The sequence below is a fragment of the Podarcis vaucheri genome (assembly GCF_965113315.1).
Source record: "Podarcis vaucheri genome assembly, chromosome: 4".
NCBI lineage: Eukaryota > Metazoa > Chordata > Lepidosauria > Squamata > Lacertidae > Podarcis > Podarcis vaucheri.
In genome coordinates, this window is record NC_138762.1 from 3,438,321 (window position 1) to 3,454,138 (window position 15,818).

The window sequence follows — 15,818 nt, forward strand, 5'->3', positions numbered from 1 at the left end:
GAAAGTCCAATGCTGTAAAGAAAAATATTGCATAGGAATCTGGAATGTAAGAACCATGAACCTTGGTAAGTTGGATGTGGTCAAAAATGAGATGGCAAGAATAAATATTGACATCCTGGGCATCAGTGAACTAAAATGGATGGGAATGGGCGAATTCAGTTCGGATGACCATCACATCTACTACTGTGGGCAAGAATCCTGTAAAAGAAATGGAGTGGCCCTTAGAGTCAACAAAAGAGTGGCAAAAGCTGTACTAGGATGCAATCTCAAAAATGATAGAATGATCTCGATACGAATACAAGGCAGACCTTTTAACATCACAGTAATCCAAGTTTATGCACCAACCACTGGTGCTGAAGAAACTGAAAATGACCAATTCTATGAAGACTTAAAACACCTTATAGAAATGACACCAAAGAGGGATGTTCTTCTCATTATAGGGGATTGGAATGCTAAAGTAGGGAGTCAAGAGATAAAAGGAACAACTGGCAAGTTTGGCCTTGGAGTTCAAAACGAAGCAGGGCAAAGGCTAACAGAGTTCTGCCAAGAGAACAAGCTGGTCATCACAAACACTCTTTTCCAACAACACAACAGACGACTCTACACATGGACATCACCAGATGGGCAGCATCAAAATCAGATTGATTATATTCTCTGCAGCCAAAGATGGAGAAGCTCTATACAGTCAGCAAAAACAAGACCTGGAGCTGACTGTGGCTCAGATCATCAGCTTCTTATAGCAAAATTCAAGCTTAAACTGAAGGAAGTAGGAAAAACCACTGGGCCGGTAAGATACAATCTAAATCAAATCCCAAATCCCTTATGAATACATAGTGGAATTGAGGAACAGGTTTAAGGATTTAGATTTGGTGGATAGAGTACCTGAAGAACTATGGATGGAGGCTCATAACATTATACAAGAGGCAGCAACTAAAACCATCCCAATGAAAAGGAAATGCAAGAAAGCAAAGTGGCTGTCCAACGAGGCCTTACAAATAGCGGGGGAGAGAAGGCAAGCAAAATGCGAGGGAGATAGTGACAGATACAGGAAACTGAATGCAGATTTCCAAAGAATAGCAAGGAGAAACAAGAAGGCCTTCTTAAACGAGCAATGCAAAGAAATAGAGGAAAACAATAGAATGGGAAAAACCAGAGATCTGTTCAAGAAAATTAGAGATATGAAAGGAACATTTCGTACAAAGATTACCATAATAAAAGACAAAAGTGGAAAGGACCTATCAGAAGCAGAAGACATCAAGAAGAGGTGGCAAGAATACACAGAGGAACTATACCAGAAAGAAATGGATGTCTCGTATACCCCAGGTAGTGTGGTTGCTGATCTTGAGCCAGACATCCTGGAGAGTGAAGTCAAATGGGCCTTAGAAAGCACTGCTAATAACAAGGCCAGTGGAAGTGATGATATTCCAGCTGAACTATTTAAATTTTTAAAAGATGTTGCTGTTAAGGTGCTACGCTCCATATGCCAGCAAATTTGGAAAACTCAGCAGTGGCCAGAGGATTGGAGAAGATCAGTCTACATCCCAATCCCAAAGAAGGGCAGTGCCAAAGAATGCTCCAACTACCGCACAATTGCACTCATTTCACACACTAGCAAGGTTATGCTTAAAATTCTACAAGGCAGGCTCAAGCAGTATGTGGACCGAGAACTCCCAGAAGTGCAAGCTGGATTTAGAAGAGGCAGAGGAACCAGAGACCAAATTGCAAACATGCGCTGGATTATGGAGAAAGCTAGAGAGTTCCAGAAAGACATCTACTTCTGCTTCATTGACTATGCAAAAGCCTTTGACTGTGTCGACCACAGCAAACTATGGCAAGTTCTTAAAGAAATGGGAGTGCCTGATCACCTCATCTACAGTTAGAACTGGATATGGAACAACTGATTGGTTCAAAATTGGGAAAGGAGTACGACAAGGCTGTATATTGTCCCCCTGCTTATTTAACTTATATGCAGAATTCATCATGCGAAAGGCTGGGCTGGATGAATCCCAAGCCGGAATTAAGATCGCCGGAAGAAATATCAACAACCTCAGATATACAGATGACACAACCTTGATGGCAGAAAGTGAGGAGGAATTAAAGAACCTTTTAATGAGGGTGAAAGAGGAGAGCACAAAATATGGTCTGAAGGTCAACATCAGAAAAGCGAATATCATGGCCACTGGTCCCATCACCTCCTGGCAAATAGAAGGGGAAGAAATGGAAGCAGTAAGAGCTTTTACTTTCTTGGGCTCCATGATCACTGCAGATGGTGACAGCAGTCACAAAATTAAAAGACGCCTGCTCCTTGGGAGAAAGGTGGTGGCATACCTAGACAGCATCTTAAAAAGCAGAGACATCACCTTACCAACAAAGGTCCGTAGAGTTAAAGCCACGGTCTTCCCAGTAGTGATGTATGGAAGTGAGAGCCGGACCATAAAGAAGGCTGATCGCCAAAGAATTGATGCTTTTGAGTTATGGTGCTGGAGGAGACTCTTGAGAGTCCCATGGACTGCAAGAAGATCAAACGTATCCATTCTTAAGGAAATCAGCCCCGAGTGCTCACCGGAAGGACAGATTGTGAAGTTGAGGCTCCAATACTTTGGCCACCTCATGAGAAGAGAAGACTCCCTGGAAAAGACCCTGTTGTTGGGAAAGATGGAGGGCACAAGGAGAAGGGGACGACAGAGAATGAGATGGTTGGACAGTGTTCTCGAAGCTACAAACATGAGTCTGACCAAACTGTGGGAGGCAGTGGAAGACAGGAGTGCGTGGCGTGCTCTGGTCCATGGGGTCACGAAGAGTCGGACACGACTAAACGACTAAACAACAACAACAATTTTGGATGGCCATCTGTCTTGGATGATCTAGCAACGCAGGGGGTTGGACTTGATGACCCTTGGGGTCCCTTTCAACTCTAGGATTCCATGAAAACTGCAACTACAGATGAATCCTACTGGCGAAATTCAGAAGGCTGGTGTCAGAGTTCTATGGGTAGGAAATCCCACAGTACACAGCTGGAGTTCACACTTTCTTAGCAAGAACACGATATTCACAGACTTGGCTGAGTTTCGGGCCTCATGAGAACAGCAGCTCATTCCCAGAGGGTCTGTCAGTTTGCATAATCTAGCAGAGATTCCTGCAACGCAGGGGGTTTCCTGGCTCTGAGAGACAAGCAGGGAGGGTGGCTTCTGGCAGAAGGAGAGGGAGCCACCGATGGTTCCTCCTTCTCCTGACTCACCTCTGCCTCTCGACTTTCCTCTCCCACTCGCCTCCTTCCTCTTCTGCCTCTGATTCTGCACTGCATTCTGCCACAGTGTCTCCCAGCTCACTAAGCCCTGTTACCCCTTTAGCTTCTGACATCTCCTTTTCCCAGGCTTCTCCCTCTGATCACTCATCCTTCCTCCACTTCCACTCCTTCGGCTCTGAGCCATCTTCCCTTCCTGGTTCCCTGGCTGCTTCCTCCCACCATTCCTCTGTGCCCAACCAGTCCATGATATTGCTCCATCCCTCAGCCTCTGTCCCCACAAGGCAGCTTTCCCTGACCTGATCTGGTTCCACAGCCGCTGCTTCCCTTCTGCCCCCATGAGAAGGCGGATCAGGAGGTCTTGCTGGCATCATTCTGTCACCTGCAAGAGAAAAAATGTAAACAGGACGCCAGGAGTGCCTGCTTCTCTCACAGGGGAAACAGGGCATCTCTAACAACAGATGGGCCTTTCAGAAAGCCTTACTTGCTGAGAGCATTTGGAGGTTTGTGCCCATTTCATATGTTAGATGTGCAAAAACCCATCTCCCCTCCTCTGGACCCTTGCTTCCAACTGTCTCCCCGCAAAACAAGATGAAAAGAATATCAGTGTTTGTAAAAAAAAAAAGGTTCTGTTGGCATAAAAGAGTCCCCGAGAAGAGTATCCCTGCAGAGTACTGGTGTAGCTGCTCTGTGAGTCGCCTACTGTGGTCCTCTAGGAGTTCAGACTGTTCCAGTAGCCGATGCTGAGTGCTTTCCTGATCCTCAGATCCTAGCTGCCCCAGCGTCACTGCAGACAGTTACAGCTTGCCACCAACTGCTCCAACGCACAGCCACTGGCTCCATACACCACCAGGACTCACCAGCTCCCTGCTCAGATGCTGTCAGTCGTTTTGCACTCTGCACAAGCTCAGAAACACTGGGCCCATAACCTGTCAGTGTTTGTAAAAAAAAAAGAAGGGTTCTGACCTCCCTTTGTTGCCTCAGCCTGGTCCTCGGACCCTTGTTGACATAAAGAGTCCACGAGAAGAGTATCCTTGCAGAGTACTTTCCGCTTTTATTCTTAAAAGCCTTTCTGCAAAAGTGACTGACCAACTGTACACAAAAGCGACTGACCAACTGTACACACTGTTGGTTTCTGCTTCCTCACTGAGCAGCGAATGCATATCACAAGACATTGTTTTGCATTCCACAGTCCAAGTTACTGTTGGATTCCCACAGGAATGGGAGACTGGATGTGACGTACACTGGTTTGCTGTTTTTCACTCTTCTCTCAGTTTCTTTGTTAGAGAGACAGGTTGCTTCTCTGCTCTCACAGAGGCAAGATGCATGTTTGTATTCTCTCAGCACAGAGTGGAAATAAAGTTGAGAATGTGGCACATACTGCTTATCCTTCTGCTGTCTGGACTACTCTGCTTGGGCTCAAGATAAGTAAAGCCTGTATCAGCTTCAGATGGGCCGAAGCTGGTCAAAATCTCACACACACATCAACACTACCAGGTTTCACCAACCAACCAACCCAAACCAAACTAACATTTCTCACTCTATATATACAACCCGGTGCAGGCCGCTGACTCATGCTGACCCAGCTTTTTAAGCATTAAAGAAACAGCTGCCAATTTTTAGCCGTGACAAAGAACCCTCAGATGAGCTGGAAAACCAACAGAACAAGACCAAATGGAGAAGAGCCACCTTCCTCCTTACCCAGTGGCCGCTCTCTGGTGTCCAACGGAGGCCTCTCTGCCTCACAGGAATCCAGGTCCATTTCTGCAAAGAGTTCCGTTCCCTGAAAAAGAAACAAGGATTCAAAACAGAGAATGGGGAGAAATATTAGTAAAAGAATGACAAAGACAAAATTATTCAGGCTGTTACATCTCATTCCATGGATGCCTTCCCAGAAAACGGATGGGCCAACAGTAGAGCATTATGGGATGTTCTCTGTCCTGTTTGGAGCTCCTTGGGAGTATCCAGAGGAAAGTCTCTCTCACCTGCTTTCTCTCCTCTGCCTGACTCAGGAGGAAACCTTCGGCCAGGGCCACCGCCTGCGAACTGGTCTCCGCTCCGCATTCCCTCACCCAGCTCTCCATCTCTGGTGGAAGGACAGCCAGGAACTGCTCCAAGATCACCAGGTCCAGCATCTCAGCTTTCGTGTGCCTTTCTGGCTTCAGCCACTGACGGCCAAGGTGGTAGAGTCGGCTGCAAACCTCTCGGGGTCCTTTGGCCTCCTGGAAGCAGAACTGTCTCACCTGCTGGCTCTGCACCTCTGAGCGGAGGGTGTCCTCCTCACCCAGGATCTTCTGCACAAAATTTTCCCAGAACCCCCCACTGCTCCCAGTTTGGATGTCATGGCCTCTTCCTGCTTCAGGGCCAGCTGAGTCTTGCTCATCCATCTGTGCTCTCAGGAAGCCTGTGAGAGATCGGAAGGAACCTTTTGGTCTTCTGCCAAGTTCTGTCTGTCTGAATGAGAAGCTCTAGCAAATCCTACAAAGCAAATACATTGTTCTGTTACAGAATTTGTAGGTCAGTAGAAGAAAAAGATTCCCTGAGCAAGCATGGATGCGTCTTGCTGGGAACTAGGGCTGGACTGCACCGCATTCCAGTCCATGAGCTATCTTTTTTTGGGGGAAAGAAGAGTAGGAGGAGAAATATGTCTCTAGCCTTCTAGCAATGCAAAATGTGGAGGCAACTGAACGGATTAATGTGAGGTGAATCAGTCTGGTTTCTGCTGCCTTCCAGTCAATGCATGAAGTCAGAACTGACAGACAAGGGAGTCATTTGTATCTTGTGAATAATGGATGCTTGGCTCTAGTGGGGGTCCTCACCTGGGGGTCCTCAGGAGTTGTTCTCCCCCCACCCCCACTCCCCTGCTTCTGTCTCCTTTTCTTGCACTTGGACTCTCTGCCGCTCTCCAGACAGACTCCTGGGGTGGGGTCCCTTTTTCTTTGCTCCGAGGGCCAGGAATGTATCTGGCCAACCCCTGAGGGCCAAGTGGATGTGGCCAAAGACACCTCCCTTGAAATTTAGGCGGGTAATTTAGTATTAGTAATAATAATAATAATAATTTATTATTTGTACCCCGCCCATCTGGCTGGGTTTCCCCAGCCACTCTGGGCGGCTTCCAACAAAGATGAAAGATACACTAAAATGTCACATATTAAAAACTTCCCTGAACAGGGCTGCCTTCAGATGTCTCCTGAATGTCAGGTAGTTGTTTATCGCTTTGACATCTGATGGGAGGGCGTTCCACAGGGCGGGCGCCACTACCGAAAAGGCCCTCTGCCTGGTTCCCTGTAACTTGGCCTCTTGCAGTGAGGGAACCGCCAGAAGGCCCTCGGAGCTGGACCTCAGTGTCCGGGCAGAACGATGGGGGAGGAGACGCTCCTTCAGATATACTGGACAGAGGCCATTTAGGGCTTTAAAGGTCAGCACCAACACTTTGAATTGTGCTCGGAAACGTACTGGGAGCCAATGTAGGTCTTTCAAGACCAGTGTTATATGGTCTCGGCGGCCGCTCCCAGTCACCAGTCTAGCTGCCGCATTCTGGATTAGTTGTAGTTTCCGGGTCACCTTCAAAGGTAGCCCCACGTAGAGCGTGTTGCAGTAGTCCAAGCGTGAGATAACTAGAGCATGCACCACTCTGGCGAGACAGTCCGCGGGCAGGTAGGGTCTTAGCCTGCGTACCAGGTGGAGCTGGTAGACAGCTGCCCTGGACACAGAGTTAACCTGTGCCTCCATGGACAGCTGTGAGTCCAAAATGACTCCCAGGCTGCGCACCTGGTCCTTCAGGGGCACAGTTACCCTATTCAGGACCAGGGAATCCTCCACACCTGCTCACCTCCTGTCCCCCAAAAACAGTACTTCTGTCTTGTCAGGATTCAACCTCAATCTGTTAGCCGCCATCCATCCTCCAACCGCTTCCAGACACTCACACAGGACCTTCACCGCCTTCACTTGTTCTGATTTAAAAGAGAGGTAGATAGCTTCACACACACAGCCATTGATGCCAAGGTCCTTGGAGGCTCAGGGACTAGGAGCGCCCATTTCCGGCTGCTTTGCCAGCAACAATCCTTTGCACTTGGACTCTCTGCCGCTCTCCAGACAGACTCCTGGGTGGGGTCCCTTTTTCTTTGCTCTGAGGGACAACCTGCTGAGTGCCAAGTGAGTTGTGCCAAAGACACCTCCCTTGAAATTTAGGCGGGTTTATTATTATTATTCAATTAGATAGCTTAACACATGCACAGCCATTGATGCCAAGGTCCCTGGAGGCTCGGTGAATAGCAGCGCCCATTTCCGGCTGCTTTGCCAGCAACAATCCCTTTGGGAGAGAGAGGATGTGGTCCTGGGATGCCCTGCTCTGGGTGCGAGGGGATGGCTGCAGTGGCCTCCGTGGGGAGCTGCCCTGGGAGACACTGGGAAACTGGTCCCCAATGCAGCAGCCAGACTCTGGGAAACTGGGATCCCTCTCTTTATTCCTGGCCTTTCTCTCCCACCTTTTTTTTTTTGGGGGGGGGGGCTAGTCCACCTCCTCATCCAGCTTTGGAAAACCATTTGCAGATGTTTCCTCTGTTGTGCAATGAGGCTGAGCGACGTCACACAGAGTTAAAGTCCCAGGGACTCCTTTGTTTAAAGAAGGGAGATCTTTTCTGAAAGGGGGGGGGCGGAGGGTCAAATGAGTTTGGGATCCTCTGATCTGCAGGAGGGAGAGCGTGGCAGACCTGGCCCCTCCCTGGCAGGACCCTCTCCTCCCCCCTGACTTGGGGTCCCCCCCCCCGCAGGAGCAGATCAGGCCCCCCAGGCCCCCTCCCCTGCTGCAGCCCTGGGACCCCCACCAGATCCCAGAGAGAGAGGAGACTCACCAGATCCCAGAGAGAGAGGAGACTCACCAGATCCCAGGAGGGGAGAGCGAGGCAGCCCTTGCAGCAGAGACACAAAGCAACACCCCCCCTTCCTTGCAGGAAAGGACTGGGGAGGGAGGGGCCTTGGCTCTGGAGGACCTGGCCCCCCCTTGCTTCCTGGCCTCTCTAGGAAAGCAGCTCAGTTCCCTTTAACCCTTGCCAAGCCGAGTCCCTCCAGCTCAGCCCTCTCTCGCTTGGCAGAACCTCAGATTATTATTATTTCTTTATGGATTAAGGGGGGCAGCTGCCCCCCCCTGGCTACGCCAATGCCCAGATATCCTTTTGGGGGTGAGGCTCTTGGCTGGACTCTGAGCATCTCCCTCCCTTCATCAAGAGATCTCAGAGACCTTTAAGACACAGGACACCTGAGAGGCAGGCTGAGGATCCACGTGTTACAGACCAAACGTCTGTACCCCTGCCCAAGTGGGTCCTAAACAATCAATACATATGATAAGAAGGATGGCCAGGAGGACAACAATCATTATCACCTTTATGTGAGACCTGTTTCCTGGCCCTAAGATTAACATCCTAAGATTAACATATCAGAAAAGCTACAGCAAAGAAACTGCCCCCTGTCTCTGATGACCCAGGACGCCTGCCTGTCTGAGTGGGGACGTGACTTGTGAAGAAAGAGAAATGGAACAGGGATGCAGAGGAGTGGATTGATCAAGAATCATATGAAAATAGTTTAAACCCAGTCAACGCAATGCTTTCATTGCTGACACAGAAGGCTTACTCTATATTTGTTATAAATCCTCATAGCAATCCCACCTGATCACTACAGGAAGTGTTGTCTTTTGGCTTGAAGAGCGAAGCTGAGGATGGCGGAGGAAGGCAGACTTGGGTCGATTCTCTTTCGTTACATAGACGTTTACTTCAAGGGTGGGAGAAGGAAGCATAGTCCTATTTCTGCGAGTGGAGCAGGGGTCTTTCCACTCATGTGGTTTACATGTTCTGAAAGTTGGGATCTGTTTTGAGATTTAAATTTTAAAAGGATGGCGTGGAACCGGATATTGACCATCTTGTTAGCCTGGGGAGCCACATTCTGGTGAAGGAGGCCAGGATTAGCCCCCAAGGCTTGGGATGTCCCTCCTTCCCTGCCGTAGGACTTGGAATCCAGGAGAAAACTCTTGGAATAGCCTTTCCAGGTGCTCAGGGAGGACTCACCTGTCCCCATGTCCTTCTCTTTGCAGATGTGCTGCGGTTGCACATCCCTCCCCCAGGGGTGAGCATTGGAGAGAACCAGAGCAGGGACTCAGACCTGCCCTCCTTGCCCCCCACTCTGCACTCTGGGAGGTGGAGAAGCCCTCCCTTCGTGAGGAACTGACAGCCTGACTTTTGCCTTTCAGCTGCTGGAGGAAGATCAGCTGTACCTGCCGGAGGTGATTCAGAACTGCCAGGCAGCTCAGCTCAGGGGGCTCTGAACCCAGAACTGCTCCAAGCAGGAGGCGGCCCAAGCCATCCTGGTGAGTGATGGGGAGGTGGGGGAGGGAGGGGCTTTGGGGACGGGGTTGTCCGTCTGCCAGAGAGGAGTACCCTACTGGCCTAGGTTCACGTATCCTGTTTGAAAGGGGAATCATCTTAGGGACTTCTTGTGAAAATCTGGGTCAGGAATGCTGTTCCTGGAATGGACAAACACACAAGACGTAACTGGGTGTGCAGTCACATAAACAATACTCTTCTATATTGTCTTATCACAATATCAAATGTTTATCTTGCACATAAACAACACATAAAGTGCAATAATATAGACGAGAGCCAGGGACTCTGTGGTGGGGGCAACGGAGGGCCGCTTTGGCCCAGACTGGCCCCTGACCCTGAGACGCTCTTTCCACCCACAGGACCTCCGATGTTACGCCCTTTGGGAAAGTGGGGAGGAACAGAAACTAGCAGCCAACAGCATCCCATCTCTGCTGGCCTTTGCCCGAAGTGTCAGTATCTCAGCTCACAGTCAGAGGTAACTGGCCTCTCCCGGACAATAGAGCTAGATACTTGTTGACCTTTCGTCTGCTACACTCCCGGCAGGCTAGGTCGTAACTCAGCGATTCTCCTCATTAGGCGTGAAGAGAACACACCCTCTGCTTCTCTGTTTCTCTCCCTCCCTGCATTCTCCCCAGGGAGGGGAAATGAGACAGAGAGGAGTCCTATTTACATGTTTTATTCCTGTCATTCAGCAGTACATAGAAAACGTGACTGCACCCTTCAGACTCCATCAGAAGAATCACAACTCCGCCCCTGTACTTCCAGCACAGGTCACATGACAGTCTGAGCTAACATCCGGTGCTCAGTACAGAGAATAGACTCCTCCTTTTTGCCAACAGTACATCTGCAAACCACAACATCCTGTTTTGCTTTCCAGCCACCTGCAGCTGGCTTTTGCATTGGTGCTTTTTCCCAACAACCTCCCCCAAAAGCATCAATAGGCAAAACACGATCCAGAGAAGAGAACAAACAGTTGTTATACATATAACAGTCCCCTGTTGTTTCAGTTCCACCCTTGGAACTCCCCACCACTGGTTTCACCAGTGTACCTCTCTGGTTGTCTGGCTTCCAAGGAATGAGTGCTTCTGCATTACCTTGGCTAGCTACTCTCTGTTGTGTCTTTGTCTCTGACTTAGACACTGCTTTAACCTGCTTTGAGTTGTTAACAATAGCAACACATGCAACAGCTAAGTTAGCAAACTTTTTTGAGTACCTCTTTGGTGGTACACCCTTTATAACTCTCTCAGACCTGCGTATGAGGTTCTGACACTCTGAGCTAACATCCGGTGCTCAGTACAGAGAATAGACTCCTCCTTTTTGCCAACAGTACATCTGCAAACCACAACATCCTGTTTTGCATTCCAGCCATCTGGAGCTGGCATTGCTGCTTTTATCCAACACGAAGTTCCCCCCCATCTCAGAGCACGTGGCTCTCCCTCGTGGATTCAGTCCTTTCATCACTTCCATCTCCCCAAGAGACTCCCAAGGCTACTCATCCTCTGCAGCTGAGAACAGACCTGACTGAAAAGAACGGCTTTCTCTTCTGGTGACACCAGAGAATTCTAGAAGACATTCACCCTTTCCATAGCACTATGGATGCACGATTCCCACATGCAGGTTTCTTGGCAAGACAAGGGCCTTCGCTGGCCACTTGAGTGTCCTCCTCAGCATCTCCAAAGAAGGAGCTGGGTTGCAAGAACTGCAGCAAGGGGGGGGGGCAACCCAGGCTAATGGGGGGGGGGGCTGTCTAGCTAGGAAAGCAAGACCCAGAGACAGTTGTGGGAGACCCAGAGACCGGCTTCCTCTGTGCCGGAGCCAAAGCTGCGACAGATGGAGAAGCCTGACCTGCTGGGGGTGTCCATGCTGTGAGCCCCTCCATCCTACACTCTGGTTGAATTTGTGAGTAAATAAAACTATATGGACCTGGGACCCCTGGAGTCTCACTGCCCAGAGATGGGGAGGAAGGACATCCCACATAAAGGTGATAATGATCACTGTCCTCCTGGCCAGACAAAGGGTACACAGAGACACAGACAGAGATTATTATACGCACCCTTCCCAGAGTCTTGCTGGTTCAAGCCTCTGTGTGTATTCTTATTAATCAGAGTTCAATCCTTCCTTCGCTTTGGGAACGCCTCACTTCCCCGTCCCCGGGCGAAACCCCTGGCCTTTCATTGGTAGAGCTGCCACCACGCCAGTAGCAGGGACTGACTGAGCGGGTGGCGAGATGCTTTCAGCCTCGGACACTTGGTGGGTCCTGAAATGGCCGTGGAGGCCAAATTCATGACCCTGGCGAGCTGGATGAGGACCCCTGGCCTACACTGACTGGCAGCAGCTCCCCAGAGTTTCAGGCAGGGATTTCGTCCAGCCATTGCAGGAGATGTCAGGGGCTGACAATGGGACATTCTGCATGCCAAGCAGATGCTCTAGGGTTCCCCATATTTCACTAGCCTTTCAATGTTATGCTATTAGCAATCGTGGAGATTCCACTTGCGTCTTTCGAAAGGAGAACAGTCACCTGGTCAATTTAATTAATTAATTAATTAATTAATTAATTAATAATAATAATTTATTTATACCCCACCAATCGGGCTGGGTTTCCCCAGCCACTCTTGGCGGCTTCCAACAAAATATTAAAATACAATAGTCCATCAAACATTAAAAGCTTCCCTAAATATAATAATAACAATAACCATCCATTTTCAGTCCATTGAATTAGCAATTAAGCATTTCTGGACAAGGGAATGGCATACTTTTGTATATTAGTATAAAAAGCGTGCATAGGAAAGTATTACTCATTTATGATGAAATTGGGATTTATTTATTTTGAACTTTGCTGGGTTCCTCCTCAGCAGCCAGTGTGATTCTTTCAGCAGGGCTAGAACTCAGGACCCGCTGCCTTGAGGGGCAGTTGGGCAGGGAAAGGTCTCCCTTGGGAGGTGGGGGGGGGGGACTCTCCTTCCTTGGAGGTTTCTCAGCAGAGATCGGACGGCCATCTGCCATGGATGCTTCAGCTGAGATTCCTGCCTTGCTGGGGGTTGGACTAGATGACCCTGGGATCCCCTCCTCTCTCTCCACTCCTGAATTCCAGGAGGAGCTTCCTTGCCTCCTGCAAAGCCCTTTTCCCTGCAAGCTCTTCCTCTGGTTTCCGGCCAAGGGAGGGAGATGCTCAGAGTCCAGCCAAGAGCCTCACCCCCCCCAAAAGGATATCTGGGCATGGGCGTAGCCAGGGGGGGGCAGCTGCCCCCCTTAATCCATAAGAAATAATAAGAATCTGAGAGAGGGCTGAGCTGCAGGGACTCGGCTTGGCAAGGGTTAAAGGGAACCGAGCTGCCTTCCTAGAGAGGACAGGAAGCAAGGGGGGGCCAGGTCCTCCAGAGCCAATCCCCTCCCTCCCCAGTCCTTTTCTGCAAGGGAGGGGGGGTGTTGCTTTGTGTCTCTGCTGCAAGGGCTGCATCGCTCTCCCCTCCTGGGATCTGGTGAGTCTCCTCTCTCTCTCTCTGGGATCTGGTGAGTCTCCTCTCTCTCTCTCTGGGATCTGGTGGGGGTCCCAGTGCTGCAGCAGGGGGGGGGCCTGGGGGGCCTGATCTGCTCCTGCAGGGGGGGGGGCAAGTCAGGGAGGAGAGGGTCCTGCCAGGGAGGGGCCAGGTCTGCCACGCTCTCCTTCCTGCAGATCAGAGGGTCCCAAACTCATTTGGCCCTCCCCCCCCTTTCAGAAAAACAATGACTCTCCCACGAAATCTCATTTTTTTAAACAAAGGAGTCCCTGGGACTTTGACTCTGTGTGACGTCGCTCAGCCTCATTGCACAACAGAGGAAACATCTGCAAATGATTTTCCAAAGCTGGAGAAGAAGGTGGACTAGCCCCCCCCTAAAAAAAACCCCCACGTGGAGGAAGGAAGGGAAGGTGGGAGAGAAAGGAGAGGAGTAAAAAGAGGGATCCCAGCCCAGAGTCTGGCTGCTGCATTGGGGACCAGTTTCCCAGTGTCTCCCAGGGCAGCTCCCCACGGAGGCCACTGCAGCAATCCCCTCGCACCCAGAGCAGGGCATCCCAGGACCACATCCTCTCTGCCCCAAAGGGATTGTTGCTGGAAATGGGCGCTGCTACTCACAGAGCCTCCAGGGACCTTGGCATCAATGGCTATGTGTGTGTTAAGCCATCTACCTCTCTTTTAAATCAGAACCAGTGAAGGCGGTGAAGGTCCTGTGTGAGTGTCTGGAAGCGGTTGGAGGATGGATGGCGGCTAACAGATTGAGGTTGAATCCTGACAAGACAGAAGTACTGTTTTTGGGGGACAGGAGGTGAGCAGGTGTGGAGGATTCCCTGGTCCTGAATGGGGCAACTGTGCCCCTGAAGGACCAGGTGCGCAGCCTGGGAGTCATTTTGGACTCACAGCTGTCCATGGAGGCACAGGTTAACTCTGTGTCCAGGGCAGCTGTCTACCAGCTCCACCTGGTACGCAGGCTAAGACCCTACCTGCCTGCGGACTGTCTCGCCAGAGTGGTGCATGCTCTAGTTATCTCACGCTTGGACTACTGCAACACGCTCTACGTGGGGCTACCTTTGAAGGTGACCCGGAAACTACAACTAATCCAGAATGCGGCAGCTAGACTGGTGACTGGGAGCGGCCGCCGAGACCATATAACACTGGTCTTGAAAGACCTACATTGGCTCCCATTACGTTTCCGAGCACAATTCAAAGTGTTGGTGCTGACCTTTAAAGCCCTAAATGGCCTCTGTCCAGTATATCTGAAGGAGCGTCTCCTCCCCCATCGTTCTGCCCGGACACTGAGGTCCAGCTCCGAGGGCCTTCTGGCGGTTCCCTCACTGCAAGAGGCCAAGTTACAGGGAACAAGGCAGAGGGCCTTTTCGGTAGTGGCGCCCGCCCTGTGGAACGCCCTCCCATCAGATGTCAAAGCGATAAACATCTACCTGATATTCAGAAGACATCTGAAGGCAGCCCTGTTCAGGGAAGTTTTTAATATGTGACATTTTAGTGTATCTTTCATCTTTGTTGGAAGCCGCCCAGAGTGGCTGGGGAAACCCAGCCAGATGGGCGGGGTACAAATAATAAATTATTATTATTATTATTACTAATACTAAATTACCCGCCTAAATTTCAAGGGAGGTGTCTTTGGCCTCATCCACTTGGCCCTCAGGGGTTGGCCAGATACATTCCTGGCCCTCAGAGCAAAGAAAAAGGGACCCCACCCCAGGAGTCTGTCTGGAGAGCGGCAGAGAGTCCAAGTGCAAGAAAAGGAGACAGAAGCAGGGGAGTGGGGGTGGGGGGAGCAACTCCTGAGGACCCCCAGGTGAGAACCCCCACTAGAGCCAAGCATCCATTATTCACAAGATACAAATGACTCCCTTGTCTGTCAGTTCTGACTTCATGCATTGACTGGAAGGCAGCAGAAACCAGACTGATTCACCTCACATTAATCCGTTCAGTTGCCTCCACATTTTGCATTGCTAGAAGGCTAGAGACATATTTCTTCTCCTACTCTTCTTTCCCCCCCAAAAAGATAGCTCATGGACTGGAATGCGGTGCAGTCCAGCCCTAGTTCCCAGCAAGACGCATCCATGCTTGCTCAGGGAATCTTTTTCTTCTACTGACCTACAAATTCTGTAACAGAACAATGTATTTGCTTTGTAGGATTTGCTAGAGCTTCTCATTCAGACAGGCAGAACTTGGCAGAAGACCAAAGGGTTCCTTCCGATCTCTCAGAGGCTTCCTGAGAGCACAGATGGATGAGCGAGACTCAGCTGGCCCTGGAGCAGGAAGAGGCCATGACATCCAAACTGGGAGCAGTGGGGGGTTCTGGGAAAATTTTGTGCAGAAGATCCTGGGTGAGGAGGACACCCTCCGCTCAGAGGTGCAGAGCCAGCAGGTGAGACAGTTCTGCTGCCAGGAGGACAAAGGACCCCGAGAGGTTTGCAGCCGACTCTACCACCTTGACCATCAGTGGCTGAAGCCAGAAAGGCACACGAAAGCTGAGATGCTGGACCTGGTGATCTTGGAGCAGTTCCTGGCTGTCCTTCCACCGGAGATGGAGAGCTGGGTGAGGGACTGTGGAGCGGAGACCAGTTCCCAAGCGGTGGCCCTGTCCGAAGGTTTCCTCCTGAGTCAGGCAGAGGAGAGAAAGCAGGCAGAGAGAAAGCAGGTGAGAGAGACTTTCCTCTGGATACTCCCAAGGGGCTC

The 15,818-nt window shown here is 50.3% G+C and overlaps 2 protein-coding genes across 5 annotated transcripts in view; one reads left to right on the forward strand and one right to left on the reverse strand.

Annotated features, from left to right (window-relative positions):
• Nucleotides 1–15,818, reverse strand: part of LOC309530300 (uncharacterized protein) — a 670,922-nt gene that overhangs the window by 128,897 nt on the left and 526,207 nt on the right. For all 4 annotated transcript variants that reach the window (XM_082219087.1, XM_082219086.1, XM_082219085.1 and 1 more), the window contains exon 3: nucleotides 4,946–5,027. In XM_082219087.1, coding sequence (XP_082075213.1) covers nucleotides 4,946–5,027 — 82 coding nt within the window. The remainder of the gene's footprint in view (nucleotides 1–4,945; nucleotides 5,028–15,818) is intronic.
• The window catches only part of LOC309530369 (uncharacterized protein), a 122,549-nt gene continuing 119,758 nt past the window's right edge, over nucleotides 13,028–15,818 (forward strand). The window contains exons 1-2 of the mRNA XM_082219287.1: nucleotides 13,028–13,097; nucleotides 15,273–15,780. Coding sequence (XP_082075413.1) covers nucleotides 15,364–15,780 — 417 coding nt within the window. The 5' untranslated portion in view covers nucleotides 13,028–13,097; nucleotides 15,273–15,363. The remainder of the gene's footprint in view (nucleotides 13,098–15,272; nucleotides 15,781–15,818) is intronic.